This window comes from Anopheles moucheti, chromosome 3 (assembly GCF_943734755.1).
Source record: "Anopheles moucheti chromosome 3, idAnoMoucSN_F20_07, whole genome shotgun sequence".
Taxonomy (NCBI): Eukaryota; Metazoa; Arthropoda; class Insecta; order Diptera; family Culicidae; genus Anopheles; species Anopheles moucheti.
In genome coordinates this window covers 90,016,247-90,031,305 of record NC_069141.1, presented here as the reverse complement: position 1 = coordinate 90,031,305, position 15,059 = coordinate 90,016,247, and the positions used below count along the sequence as shown (strand labels likewise).

Below are 15,059 nucleotides of genomic sequence, written 5' to 3'. Positions count from 1 at the left end.
CGAGTTCATCGACTTCCATTTCTTGAAAGCCTTGCGGATAGCAGCTTCTCGAACGCAAACGAACGTCTTAATTTACATCAGCATCAGTGAACAGACTTTTCTGGCGTAGGAACGCACCGGGAACCGATATAATTGTTTGCCGATGATGAGTAACCGATTGCATCATCATTATACATAAATACGCCCTGGAATAGTGAAGGAAGGGCAAAACAGAGATGAAAAGATACATCAAGAGTAGCACGAATTCTACAGAAATCTATTCATTGGGAGCAACTTTTTATTCTTGTATAATTTTCCAGGATTCATATTACATTGAGGAAACGTCCTTCAGATTTCCGAATGGTTGAAGATTTATGTTTCACTCGCATCACTGATGGTCAAGCTTCACAACATGCGCTTGTCTCTTGATTAAGTACGATCGAAGATGTCGTGGAACATCTCGACTGCGTCGTACCGGTGATCACAAAAAGCCGATTCTCTTCAATCTTGGTCTTTAACGACAATAAATTGGAACATTTAATAGGATTCCACTCGACGGACATCCGTGTTTTGGGAAATCGTTGAAAGAGAGGCGGAACTGTCGTCAGCAGATTATTCATCAGCGAAATAAGGTTCAACTCAGGAAAATTGCATCCTGTAAAGTTTACCGACGCGATGCGATTGTTTTCGAACACAATCATATCAAGCTTTGGTAGAGTAATTGGGGACGAGGTGCGAATAGTCTGGATGTTGTTTTCGCTGATGTAAATTTGGGTCAAGTTTTGAAATTGACCAAATGCACTCATGTCGATTTGTTTCAGATTGTTTCGATCAAATCCGACGTAGTGCAATTTGGGCAGCGATCCCCAACGAGTTGGTATTTCTGTGAGCGCATTGTCGTCCACATAGAACGAAGTCAATGAAGGCAGCGTGAGATTGCGTGTATCTAAGGAAGATATTTTGTTCGATTTGACATCCAGTCGCAAGAGTGAAGCGTAAGTTACCGGTGCTGTCGCCTCGATGCGAACGATGCGGTTCGCTTGTATGTTCAACCGCTCCAGGTCCGGCATATGGACGAAGAAGGACATATCCAGACGTTCCAATTGATTGTTGGACAAATCAATAATTGCAAGTGTCAACCCCTGTTTTGGTGGCGATGTGATCGGAAATAGTTGCCTTATTTGATTACTCCAAAGGCTTAAGATATTCAGTTTCGGATTGTTTACCAACACGTCTAGTCGCAGTGCTGTCATTGCACAACTTGCGATAATCAATTCCTCCAGCTCGATCATCTGCGAGAGTGTCGGAGGCACACGATCTAGCTGGCAGTTCTCCAGCTGCAGTCTCTTTAAGTGACGATTGGTACCTGCCACCACCGATCGTAAATTAGCTGCATTGCTAATTTCGATTTCGGCAATAGTGTTGCCTGCTGGAACTTGGAACACAGGATCACGATAGATCAAATAAATAATCGTTTCTGTAAAGGGCGCAATTCTCTGCAGAAAAGGACCAGAAGCACTGCTGCTGACGATCAGCTTCTCGATGCCTACTGCATACATAAAATCTTGGCTGTCAATGGCGTTACGTATCTTGGCTCCTCCGTCAGAAGTCATGTTGACTACTCCGATGTCGCAAAGAAACGCATTCGGTTCCTTACATTGAGCGAAACAGGGACGAGATCCAATCTGACACAAAATCCACAGAACCAATCCTGTTGCTAACGAAGGACAATAATGATCACCGGTTAGATGCGTAGATCACCACCATCCATTGGCTGAATACTTACAGTACAAAACAGCCATAATTCAAATGTTGATAGACAATGCACTATTGGTTAACCTCGTCTCGATACTGTCGATAATGATACTACAGCTCAGCTATTTAGGCCTGAAGAAATTCTGCGTGTGATTGTTAAATTGCTATTGCTCAATTGTATCGCAATTTGTCAGTCAACAGCGTGTCATAAAAAATAAAAGATTTCAATAATGTGTCTAATGCTGTTTTGATAGATTTGCTGAAAGTTCATAATACAATTTGCATGCAGTATGACCACGTTGTTCTTCATAACATAAAATGAAAATAAAAAATAACTACAGTATAATGGCAAACTTACTCATTTACTGCATGCCATTTGAATTTGTTTGATAATAACCAATTACATAAACTTCTTTGACTAACGACTGATAATTTTTGATTTTACGGTCCAGTGTAGCTCTTACCCATTATGACGTATGTTGTTCATCATTGTAATAACGTTTTTTTCTATTTGCCATTATTATCCATAACTTTTTCTATTTCCATTTATAGGGAAATGGATTACATTAAAATTTGGTTCTAGCGTTAAAAATGGTATTCAGTTACATCAAGTTTTTTTTATTCAAATTTATTATTATTGAAGTAAGTGTTTATATTGACATGAATCAGTTGCTAGACGCAAGTGTCGGAATCATTTTTGTGCAGAGTTATGGAGACCTCTCGAGTAAAAAAGAAATGAGTTTTCATGAGTGCACTTTTTATATTTATCTTGTATAAAGTGATATTACTTTGGGCAAATCTTCTTTACTTCATTGGTCTCAAAACCTCAAAAGGTCTAAGACCTGTCATTTCTGCCATTCTTTATTACGTATTCAAAATGTGATTTTATTTATCCGTAGCCGGATAAATAGTCAGTGCTGCATAGGGAGTATAGGTCTGGATGGGATTTTGGACCGGTCCTATCGTGTGAAAACCGGCACCGCTACCAATTCACCACCGGCTCGCTCCGTTTTGGACAAATTCTAACGATTAACTTTTTTCGTCAAGCCCCCGATATTCGTGGAAGGTTGAATACTTGCTAAGCTTCACAACATGCTCTTATCTCTTCATCAAGTACAATTGAGGATTGCGTGTTACATTCTGACTGTGTCGTAGCGGTGATCACAAAAAGCCGATTCTCTTCAATCTTGGTCTTGAACGACAAAATATTGGAACATTTGATTGGATTCCACTCGACGGACATCCGTGTTTTGGGAAATCGTTGAAAGAGAGGCGGAACTGTCGTCAGCAGATTATTCGTCAGCACAATAATAGTTAACTCAGGAAAATTGCATCCTGTAAAGTTTACCGACGCGATGCGATTATTTTCGAGCGATAACATATCAAGCTTTGGTAGAGTAATAGGGGACGAGGTGCGTATAGTCTGGATGTTGTTTTCGCTGATGTAAATTTGGGTCAAGTTCGGAAGCTGCCGAAATACACTCATGTCGATTTGTTTCAGATTGTTTCGATCCAACCCGAGATAGAGCAAACTGGGCAGCGATCCCCAACGAGTTGGTATTTCTGTGAGCGCATTGTCGTCCACATAGAACGAAGTCAATGAAGGCAGCGTGAGATTGCGTGTATCTAAGGAAGATATTTTGTTCGATTTGACATCCAGTCGCAAGAGTGAAGCGTAAGTTACCGGTGCTGTCGCCTCGATGCGAACGATGCGGTTCGCTTGTACGTACAACCGCTCCAGGTCCGGTATATGGTCAAAGATGGACAAATCCAGACGTTCCAATTGATTGTTGGACAAATCAATCGTTGCTAGTGACAACCTTTGTTTTGGTAACGAGGTAATCGGAAAGAGTTGCCTTATTTGATTACTTGAAAGTTTTAAAATATTGAGTTTTGGATTGGTCACCAACACGTCTAGTCGCAATGCTGTCATTGCGCAACGTACGACAATCAATTCCTCCAGCTCGATCATCTGCGAGAGTGTCGGAGGCATACGATCTAGTTGGCAGTTCTCCAGCTGCAGTCTCTTTAAGTGGCGATTCGTACCTGCCACCACTGCCCGCAAGTTAGCTGCATTGATAATGTCGATTTCGGCAATTGTGTTGCCTGCTGGAACTTGGAACACAGGATCACGATAGAAGTAATAAGTAATCGTTTCCGTAAAGCGCGCAATTCTCTGCAGAAAAGGACCAGAAGCACTGCTGCTGACGATCAGCTTCTCGATGCCTACTGCATACATAAAATCTTGGCTGTCAATGGCGTTACGTATCTTGGCTCCTCCGTCAGAAGTCATGTTGACTACTCCGATGTCGCAAAGAAACGCATTCGGTTCCTTACATTGAGCGAAACAGGGACGAGATCCAATCTGACACAAAATCCACAGAACCAATCCTGTTGCTAACGAAGGACAATAATGATCACCGGTTAGATGCGTAGATCACCACCATCCATTGGCTGAATACTTACAGTACAAAACAGCCATAATTCAAATGTTGATAGACAATGCACTATTGGTTAACCTCGTCTCGATACTGTCGATAATGATACTACAGCTCAGCTATTTAGGCCTGAAGAAATTCTGCGTGTGGTTGCTAAATTGTACCGTAATTTGTCAGTCAACAATGTGTCATAAAAAATAAAAGATTTCAATTATGTGTCTAATGCTGTTTTGATCGATTTTTTTTATGATGATAAAGGGATAGAAGTTCATAATACTATTTGGTAACGTGTTATTTTAGTGTGCTCAAAATGATCTGTTTTGTAGTGGTCGTCAACATGTTTTGTTCAGAATTCATTCAGAAAAGAAAATTATTTATTAATTTCATTTCATTTCATTCACGTATGCATAATTAATTTTGATTGTATGCGGAGTAACATTTCGCTGTTCACAATAAGTAAGTGGGAGATACAATTAATTATTTTTATGTTATGATTAAAAATCATGTTTCTCAGAGGATTTCGAGCGTAGTATGATTCGTTGTAACGATCCGCCAGCTTCAACTGTCACAGCATATCTTTATTTTTTCCCCAACTAGAAACGAAGAAGTCGTACTGCATGGCCATGCGGGAGATACTCGGTCTTTGTAAAGTTTGTCATTCTTGATCTGCTCCTTGTACAGGAGTAGCGTGTCGCATGTGATCGGGTTCATATCCAATGTTACAGTTAGTTTCGGGAATCGTTCAAACACAGCTGGAACCACCGTAAGATGGTTTTTCCTCAGATTTAGAGATGTCATGTTGGGGAAGCTGCACCCAGTGAGGTTTAACAAGTTGATTTTGTTATCTAATAAACCGAACCGAACAAAAGACAGTTTTACAGGAGATGAAGTACGTACGGCAGTGATTTGGTTCGACGTAATGAATACGTATTTCAATGTTTGATATTTTCGGAAATAGCTTAGGTTCAATTGAGTAAGGTTGTTCTTTTCAAGCGACATGTATTCAAGTGCCGGCAACGCCTTTGGTAGGGATGGCATCTGCTTCAAATTGTTGGGACCAAGAGAAACGGTTAAGAGGCTCGGAAGCGTTAAATTCCTCAGATCGAGCGTTCTGATTTTGTTACCACCTATGTAAAATGTGGAAAGTTTGGAAAAGGTGGTTGGTATCGACGCATCCAATTGAGTTAAGCGATTTTCCAATACATAAAAATAGTCGAGTTTTGACATTGATGCAAACACGCTCATATCCAAACGTTCCAGTTGATTGCCATTAAGTATTAATTTGTCGATGCTCAACGTCCTTCCAGGATACGCTGTGAGCGGAAATATTTGGCGTATTTGATTGTACGACAGATCCAGGGTAGTCAAATTTTGATTTTCTACCAACATATCCAGTCGCAGAATGGATAACATACCGTATTTTATGGTAAGCTTTTTTAACCTATCCAACTTTGGCAGAGTCTGTGGCAAGCGATCCAACGCAGAATATTCAACATTTAGGTAAGCCAGAAATGTGTTCGGTCCGGCAATAAACGCACGAAGGCTTGTAGCACGCATAAAGCTGATCTCGCTGATAGTATTGCCTTCCGGAACAACAAAGGTAGGGTCTTGGTAGTTACCATACGCGATGGAATCAATGAAGGGGCTAATTGTTTGCAAAAACGGTCCGGTAGGGCTGATGGCTACGATCATCTTCTCAACACGTACTACCGGTGCTTGATCAATAAGCCCCATAAGCTTCACTCTTCCATCCGAGGTCATGTTGATAACACCGACATCACAATATGATAGAAACCGTTTGATACATTGACCATCACAAAGGTGCTTCTCCAATTGATACCAAATTAACAGAATCCAACAGGCAAATTCTAACCAAAGAGAATAGTTTAAAATTTAAAATAACATAATGTCACCAAGAAAAAAGCACAAACTTACCACCAAGTTGTTTTCGTTCTCGCATAATCAACATGTTTCAGCCGAGATATTTGCTAACTACACAGCGCGTGCCTAATTCACTAAGCTAATGCAATGAAAACCGTCACTGCACTTCGCTTTTGAAGCAAAATGTTGTTTGCAGCATTTGTGTTAAATTGGATTATAATATGATCCTTGAACGCATGTTATTCGTCAATCGAAAAATAATGCAACTTTTTAAGAGAAATTTGCCATAACTAGGAACCCAGGAAATTAATCTTTGATGCTGATGTAATTTTTGATACAATAATAATTTTAATCAGCTTTGATCATCAATATCCATATTGATCATCCGTTCAGTTTCATTATTGACTTATCATGACTTCAGAAAATGTTTACTAATTCGGACAGTGGCATAAATAATAATGCCCTGACAATCTTAGCGTATTGAAAATTGTGAAGAAACGAATTGCTTAAAACGATTGACAAATAGACTTTTCGAAATGCATGCAAGATTGACAATGAAAGTCACTAGTCCAAATCTTAAGACAGCCAAAGAGTGAGAACATTGCGTAGAACTTAAAATTTCCGGTTATCACACGAAATTTACAAATGAACGGCGAGTAGGTATTATATTAAGGCAATTAATTTTAGTTTTCAGTAAGAAAGGACAACCAATATAAAAGTAGCTTCAAACTGAACTCCGTTTATCCGTCACAGCAAACTTTTATTGTTTCCCCAACTAGAAACGATGATGTTGTATCACATGCGGATGAAGGAGATACTCGATCTTTATAAAGTTTTCCAGAATTAATTTTATCCTTATAGGGTAGTAGAGTGTGGCAAGTGACCGGGTTCGCATCCATTGTTATGCTAAGTTTTGGGAATCGTTCAAACACAGGTGGAATCTTTGTAAGACGATTACCCCCCAGATCCAACGATGTCATGTTTGGTAAGTCGCACCCAGTCATGTTGAACAAAATGATCCTGTTGTTTTGCAAATCCAACGATTCAATCGGCAGTCGTACAGGAGTTGAAGTACGTACGGTACTGATTTGGTTTGATGTAAGATAAATTTCCTCCAATTTTCGATATGGTCGGAAATAGCTTAAATCCAGATGGGATATGTTGTTACCATTAATAGACAGATAATATAGTTCTGGTAACAGTTTCGGTAGGAATGGCATCTGCGTGAGCAGATTAGAATCGAGAGAAAGCATGCTGAGGTTAGGAAGTGTTAGATTTCGCAGATCGATTGATTTGATGAGGTTTCCATAAGCAAAAAAATTTTTTAGGTGAGGAAGGGTAATCAGTACTGGCACATCAAAGCGAGTCAGATAATTTTGCGAAATCAAGAGTTGGTTGAGTTTTGGAGTAGATACAAACACGGTCATATCTAAATGTTCCAGCAGATTGTCTGTCAGCATCAACGAATCAATGCTCAATGTCCGATCCGGACCACCGGTGACCGGAAATATTTGGCGTATTTGATTGTACGACAGATCCAGGGTGGTCAGATTTTGATTTTCTACCAACATATCTAACCGCAGAACGGATAACATGCAATTTGTTATACAAAGTTGCTTCAGCACGGTCATCTTGGGTAGAGTCTGCGGCAGGCGATCCAGTGTGCATTGTTGAATAGTTAGAACGTCTAGATTTGTATTTCGTCCAGCTACGAATGCTCGAAGACCACTGGCACGCATAATCTGAATTTCGCTGATAGTATTGCCTTCCGGTAGATTGAATGTTGGTTCTCGATAGTTGTTATACATGAGGTATGCAACCAGGTGGCTAATCTTTTGCAGAAACACTCCTGACGGACTGATGGCTATGACCAGCTTGTTGATTTGGACGTTTGATTCGTTTTCCAAAAGCCTTAGGAGTTTTACTGCTCCTCCCGAGGTCATGTTGATGATATCGATTTCACAGTCATGGATCTGTCGACTAGTACAATCGTCAATGCATGCATGCATCTTGAATTGGCAAGAGATGAACAAGATCCAGAAAAGTCCTAACATGAAAATGTTAATAATAAGTTTAGCATAAAAATTCATTCCTGAGCTATCACCACACCACTCCTTACCACAAACAATGGACATCGCTTAGGCTAGAGATTTATGAACTGTTCACAGTTCGTACCACAGTCACTATGCTACTGATATAAGCCAGTTATGGTATGCGTTTTTATACAGACGAAATTTGGCAATATTTGCATTAAATTACATTATAATGTGTTTCAGGATTAATCACACAATGAACTATCCTCTAGCCAAGGTTAAAACTATACACGATTCCCGTAAATTAGGCCACGTGCAACAGTCACCTTTAACGCTCTGCATCAATCATGATTTTATTTTTCATTATGAACTGTTTTCATTATTGAAAGAAAATACGTTGTTCATTTAAATTTTGCAATCATTCTAATGCAACAGAACCCGAGAGATGAGAATAAAATGCTTCTTTGATCTAAAACTATTTGAAATTTAGATAAAATAGTTCAAACGTGTATGTCATCTGGTAGTCCCTGATGTATACGACAACCGACTGTAATATAAGCATTTTAAGTCAAAGTTTTGAATTGTTATAAAACTTTTTGTTCTTACGCGAGTGATTTTTCGCATAAATGTCTTTCCTTCTTGCGCTGTATATTCACCGAGGTATTGGTGGAGTTTTCGTTGGAAGAGAGAGCCTTTTCATTCCGTATTTATTTTCGCACATCTCTAATTCGGAACTAATTCGCTCCTCCGAGAGTCATTTGTTGGAGGTTTAAAAAATGTTGAAGCGTATTGTAAACAGCGCTCCATCACTTTAATATGCAACATGAATCTTCCTGCAACAGTATTGATAAAGATCGAATCCACAGAGGATTTTGAACTCTTCTACGATATATTTTCTTTTATGTTTCGTTTTTTCTATAATTCAAAATAAACATAAAATAAAGAATTCGGCGCATCATCCCAGCACTTCACATAGTATTCTTTCGATATCAACGATACAATAGTATTACATTAACATATATCCAAAATGATTTTGCGTTAATTGTTACAACAAACTTTAATTTTCTCTCCAACTAGAAACGATGATGTAGTATCACATGCCCGTGAAAGAGATACTCGATCTTTATAAAGTTTTTCATTCAGAATTTTATCCTTGTAGGGAAGTAAAGTGTCGCATGTGATCGGATTCCCATCCATTTTCAAGCTAACTTTTGGGAATCGGTCGAAAACAGGTGGAACCACCGTAAGACGGTTTTTCCTCAGATTTAAAGATGTCATGTTGGGGAAGCCACATCCAGTGATGTTGAAGACGCTAATCTTGTTGTTTTCCAATTCCATCCAATTAACTGGCAGTGTAACAGGAGATGAAGTACGTACGGCAGTGATTTGGTTTGATGAAAGATAAATATCTTTAAGTTTTCGATATGGTCGGAAATAGCTTAGATCCACACGGGTTAGATTGTTCTCACTAAGAGCGATATAATCTAGTTCTGATAACATTTTCGGCAGAGAAGGCATCTGATTCAGAGCATTAGAACTGAGATAAAGTACTGACAGGCTAGGAAGCGTTAAGTTCCTCAGATCGAATATTTCAATTAGGTTATTTGTAAATTGCAATGTGTTAAGGAAAGGAAGACTGATCGACACCGTCGATTCGAGGCGCGTTAAACGATTCTCAACAATTTCGAGTCCTTCGAGCTTAGGCACCGATGCAAACACGCTCATATCTAATCGTTCCAGTTGATTGCCATTAAGTATCAATTTGTCGATGCTCAACGTCCTTCCAGGATACGCGGTGACCGGAAATATTTGGCGTATTTGATTGTACGACAGATCCAGGATGGTTAAATTTTGGGTTTCTACCAACATATCCAGTCGCAGAACAGATAACAGGCAATTTGTTATAAAAAGCTGTTTCATCATAGTCATTTTGGGTAGAGTCTGCGGTAAGCGATCCAGTGAGCAATGTCGAATATTCAGATTCTCAAGGCGTGTGTTTGGCCCTGCAACGAACGCTCGAAGACCTGTACCACGCATAATATCTATTTCACTAATAGTATTGCCTTCCGGAAGATTGAAGGTTGGTTCTTCGTAGTTAATATACGTAACGTATGCAACCAGGTGGCTGATTTTTTGCAGAAACACTCCTGATGGACTGGTGGCCACAATCAGTTTCTGAATTTGGACATATGAATTATTTTCAAGGGTTCTCAGTAGCTTCACCCCGTCACCCGAAGTCATGTTGATTATATCGATTTCACAGCTGTAGATATTTTCAATCGTGCAATCCTGTTCGGCAACATTCATTTCCATTTGTAACCAAATAAGCAAGATCCAAGAAACCCCTGACATTGAATTGTGAACGTTAAACTTTTAATCATACAAAACCATCCTCTGTTCAATTTTGCCAAGGTCTTACCACGAACGATGTTCATCACTCAGCTTATCTGTATCTTTGGTATCTGTGCACTATACACCATGTACAACTCTCAACTATTTGAACGAAAACGATACAGAGTACGGCTATTTAAGGGAATGGAATTTAGGATTTAATGCAACATAAATTGCTTTATAATGAATCTGCTGAACTGTTACATCTTAAACTAGCGTTTATCCAAAAATGAAAACATCCGCCTATTTCAATTACATAGATCTCTGACTACGTGCAATGTGGCCACGTAACATACTTAATAATGCCTATTGTGTTTTTGCAAAAAACTAGCAGAGTGAAAATTAATCAGGGCACCTTCTTAGATATAAACGTAATTCAAAATTTAGGAGAACGAAAAGCTCTTCTACCAAGATGAGCTCTTCTACCATATTTTGGTAGGACATCCAGGGTTTTTGATAAACATTTTCTTTTCTACATCACCTGAAATTATTGTAATGTGAAGATCCTCCGAATTGTAACACAAATTGATTTTGCTTTAATTGTTGCAGCATACTTTTATTTTCTCTCCAACTAGGAACGATGATGTAGTATCACATGCCTGTGAGAAATATATTTGATCTTTATAAAGTTTTCCATTCTCAATTTTATCCTTGTAGGGAAGTAAAGTGTCGCATGTGATCGGGTTCCCATCCATTTTCAAACGAAGTTTTGGGAATCGGTCGAAAACTGGTGGAATCATTGTAAGACGGTTTTGCTTCAGATTTAAAGATGTTATGTTTGGTAAGCCACATCCAGTGATGTTGAAGACGCTAATCCTGTTGTTTCCCAAATCCAACCAACTAACTGGCAGTGTGACAGGAGATGAAGTACGTACGGTACTGATTTGGTTTGATGAAAGATAAATATCTTTAAGTTTTCGATATGGTCGGAAATAGCTTAGATCCACACGGGTTAGATTGTTCTCAGTAACAGCTATGTAATCTAGTTCTGGTAACATTTTGGGCAGAGAAGGCATCTGCTTCAAAGCGTTTCTACTGAGCGAAAGCATTGACAAATTAGGAAGCGTTAAGTTCCTCAGATCGAAGATTTCAATCAGGTTAAACATAAAATACAATGTGTTAAGGTAAGGAAGACTGATCGACACCGTCGATTCGAGGCGCGTTAAACGATTCTCAACAATTTCGAGTCCTTCGAGCTTAGGCACCGATGCAAACACGCTCATATCTAATCGTTCCAGTTGATTGCCAACAAGTGACAATCTGTTGATGCTTAATGTCCTTCCAGGATACGCAGTGACCGGAAATATTTGGCGTATTTGATTGAACGAAAGATCCAGGATGGTTAAATTTTGATTTTCTACCAACATATCCAATCGCAGAACAGATAACAGGCAATTTTTTATAAAAAGCTCTTTCATCATGGTCATTTTGGGCAAAGTCTGTGGCAAGCGATCCAACATACATTGTTGAATATTGAGACTTTCAAGGCGTGTGCTTGGCCCTGCAACGAACGCTCGAAGATTTGTAGCACGCATAATCTGGATTTCACTGATAGCATTGCCTTCCGGAAGATTGAAGGTAGGTTCCTGGTAGTCAGTGTAAGTTACGTATGTAACCAGGTGGCTAATTTTTTGCAGAAACACTCCCGCGGGACTGATGGCTACAACCAGCTTCCCGATATACACCAATTCTTCATTTTCAAGGGTTCGCAGTAGCTTCACTCCGTCACCCGAAGTCATGTTGATGACATCAATTATACAACCACGGAAAGTTCGACTGTTGCAAGCCTCTTCGCACATGTTAATCTCCAATTGATGCCAAATGATCAAGGTTGACAAAATACCTATCAATGAATTGTGAGAGTTAAACTTTTAATCATACAAAACCATCCTCTGTTCAATTTTGCCAAGGTCTTACCACGAACGATGTTCATCACTCAGCTTATCTGTATCTTTGGTATCTGTGCACTATACACCATGTACAACTCTCAACTATTTGAACGAAAACGATACAGAGTACGGCTATTTAAGGGAATGGAATTTAGGATTTAATGCAACATAAATTGCTTTATAATGAATCTGCTGAACTGTTACATCTTAAACTAGCGTTTATCCAAAAATGAAAACATCCACCTATTTAAATTACACAGATCTCTGGCTACGTGTAATGTGGCCACGTAACATACTTAATAATGCCCATTGTGTTTTTGCAAAAAACTAGCAGAGTGAAAATTAATCAGGGCACATTCTTTGATGTAAACGTATGGGCCGATATCTGTATGGTCTTTGACAGTAAAACTCCTTTTTGCAAAATAATTTTTTTATTCAACATACATCCCTTCGAGGGTGATACACCGATTATAGCGGTCTTTCAATTTTGCCATTTTGCCAATCAGTTTTGGAGTAATATTTTCCCCTTTTCTCAAAAAAGGCATTTGTTTCGGCGATCACCTCTTCTTCCGACGAAAATTTCTTCCCAGCGAGCATCCTTTTGCGATCTGAGAAATGGAAATAGTCACTGGGAGCCATATCTGGGGAATATGATGGGTGGGGAAGCAATTCTTAATGTAATTCATGAATTTTTGTCATTGTTTTCACTGATTTGTGACACGGTGCGTTGTCTTGATGAAACAAAACTTTTTTTTGCCGTTTTTTAGCGATTTCGTCCTTCAAACGCTCCAAAAACTTGATATAATAGTTGCTGTTAGTGGTATTTTCTTTCTTAAGATAATCAATGAAGATAATTCCTTGCGAATCCCAAAAAGCAGACGCCATAACCTTGCCAACTGATTGCTACATTTTCCCCGTTTTGGAGCAGGTTCATCGCGTCCAGTCCACTCGGATGACTGTCTATTGGACTTTGGAGTGAAGTGGAGAAGCCAAGACTTATCCATGGTAACATACTGACGCAAAAACTCGGATTTATTTCGCTTAAACAGCTCCAAACATTGCTCCAAATCATCAAATCGTTGTTGTTTTTGGTCAAGTGTGAGCTCACGCGGCAACCATTTTGCACAGAGCTTTCTCATATCCAAATACTCGTGAACGATATGTCCAACACGTCCCATAGACATCTTTAGGGTGTTAGCTATCTCGATCTACTTCACATTATGATTGATTTTAATATATTTGTGGATTTTTTGAATGTTTTCGCCTGTAACCACCTTTTTCACCGTCCTCAGTGCTCTTTTCACTACGTTTAAATTTAGCATACAAATATTTGATGGTTGATTTTGGTGGAGTAGTATTTCTCTTCTACATCACCTGAAATAATTGTAATGTGAAGATCCACAGAATTGTAACACAAATTGATTTTGCTTTAATTGTTGCAGCATACTTTTATTTTCTCTCCAACTAGGAACGATGATGTAGTATCACATGCCTGTGAGAAATATATTTGATCTTTATAAAGTTTTCCATTCTCAATTTTATCTTTGTAGGGAAGTAAAGTGTCGCATGTGATCGGGTTCCCATCCATTATCAAGCTAACTTTTGGGAATCGGTCGAAAACTGGTGGAATCATTGTCAGACGGTTTTGCTTCAGATTTAAAGATGTCATGTTGGGGAAGCCACATCCAGTGATGTTGAAGACGCTAATCCTGTTGTTTCCCAAATCCAACCTACGAACTGGCAGTGTGACAGGAGATGAAGTACGTACGGCAGTGATTTGGTTTGATGAAAGATAAATATCTTTAAGTTTTCGATATGGTCGGAAATAGCTTAGATCCACACGGGTTAAATTGTTCTCAGTAACAGCTATGTAAACTAGTTCTGGTAACATTTTGGACAGAGAAGGCATCTGCTTCAAAGCGTTTCCACTGAGCGAAAGCATTGACAAATTAGGAAGCGTTAAGTTCCTCAGATCGAAGATTTCAATCAGGTTAAGCATACAATACATTGTGTTAAGGTAAGGAAGACTGATCGACAACGTTGATTCGAGCCGCGTTAAGCGATTCTCAACAATGTGGAGTACTTCGAGCTTAGGTACCGATGCAAACACGCTCATATCTAATCGCTCCAGTTGATTGTTATTAAGTATCAAACCTTTGATACTCAACGTCCTTCCAGGATACGCAGTGACCGGAAATATTTGGCGTATTTGATTGTACGAAAGATCCAGGGTGATTAAATTTTGATTTTCTACCAACATATCCAGTCGCAAAACAGATAACAGGCAATTTGTTAAGAAAAATCTTTTCATCATGGTCATCTTGGGCAGAGTCTGTGGCAAGCGATCCAACATACATTGTTGAATATTGAGACTTTCAAGGCGTGTGCTTGGCCCTGCTACGAACGCTCGAAGACTCGTAGCATGCATAATCTGGATTTCACTGATAGTATTGCCTTCCGGAAGATTGAAGGTAGGTTCCTGGTAGTCAGTGTAAGTTACGTATGTAACCAGGTGGCTAATTTTTTGCAGAAATACTCCCGCGGGACTGATGGCTACAACCAGCTTCCCGATATACACCTCTTCTTCATTTTCAAGGGTTCGCAGTAGCTTCACTCCGTCACCCGAAGTCATGTTGATGACATCAATTATACAACCACGGAAAGTTCGACTGTTGCAAGCCTCTTCGCACAAG

The 15,059-nt window shown here is 39.3% G+C and overlaps 3 protein-coding genes across 3 annotated transcripts; all 3 read right to left on the bottom strand.

The window, feature by feature from the left end:
- Positions 1-377: 377 nt before the first annotated feature.
- LOC128303117 (leucine-rich repeat protein SHOC-2-like) lies at positions 378-1,781 on the bottom strand. Its single transcript, XM_053039975.1, has 2 exons — positions 1,766-1,781; positions 378-1,696 (listed from the first exon to the last, which is right to left on the bottom strand). The coding sequence occupies exons 1-2, from the start codon at positions 1,779-1,781 to the stop codon at positions 378-380; spliced, it is 1,335 nt and encodes a 444-aa protein (XP_052895935.1).
- Positions 1,782-2,812: 1,031 nt separating this feature from the next.
- LOC128305834 (leucine-rich repeat-containing G-protein coupled receptor 6-like) lies at positions 2,813-4,216 on the bottom strand. The gene is made up of 2 exons (XM_053043450.1): positions 4,201-4,216; positions 2,813-4,131 (listed from the first exon to the last, which is right to left on the bottom strand). The coding sequence occupies exons 1-2, from the start codon at positions 4,214-4,216 to the stop codon at positions 2,813-2,815; spliced, it is 1,335 nt and encodes a 444-aa protein (XP_052899410.1).
- Positions 4,217-4,730: 514 nt separating this feature from the next.
- On the bottom strand, positions 4,731-14,998 carry LOC128303116 (toll-like receptor 13). The gene is made up of 6 exons (XM_053039974.1): positions 14,722-14,998; positions 12,085-12,320; positions 7,766-8,062; positions 7,469-7,696; positions 7,012-7,273; positions 4,731-6,040 (listed from the first exon to the last, which is right to left on the bottom strand). The coding sequence occupies exons 1-6, from the start codon at positions 14,996-14,998 to the stop codon at positions 4,731-4,733; spliced, it is 2,610 nt and encodes an 869-aa protein (XP_052895934.1).
- Positions 14,999-15,059: the final 61 nt, after the last annotated feature.

Bases quoted from the DNA above. Each gene is read 5' to 3' on its own strand.
- LOC128303116 (XM_053039974.1), bottom strand. From the start codon at position 14,998: ATGACTTCGGGTGACGGAGTGAAGCTACTGCGAACCCTTGAAAATGAA. The intron at 7,697-7,765 runs GTAGCTGGACGA...CGCCTGCCGCAG, and splicing joins CCAGTGGTCTTCGAGCATTC to ACTCTACCCAAGATGACCGT. The intron at 7,274-7,468 runs GTATCTACTCCA...CTGCTCACGCAG, and splicing joins ATTTAGATATGACCGTGTTT to ATGCCATTCCTACCGAAACT.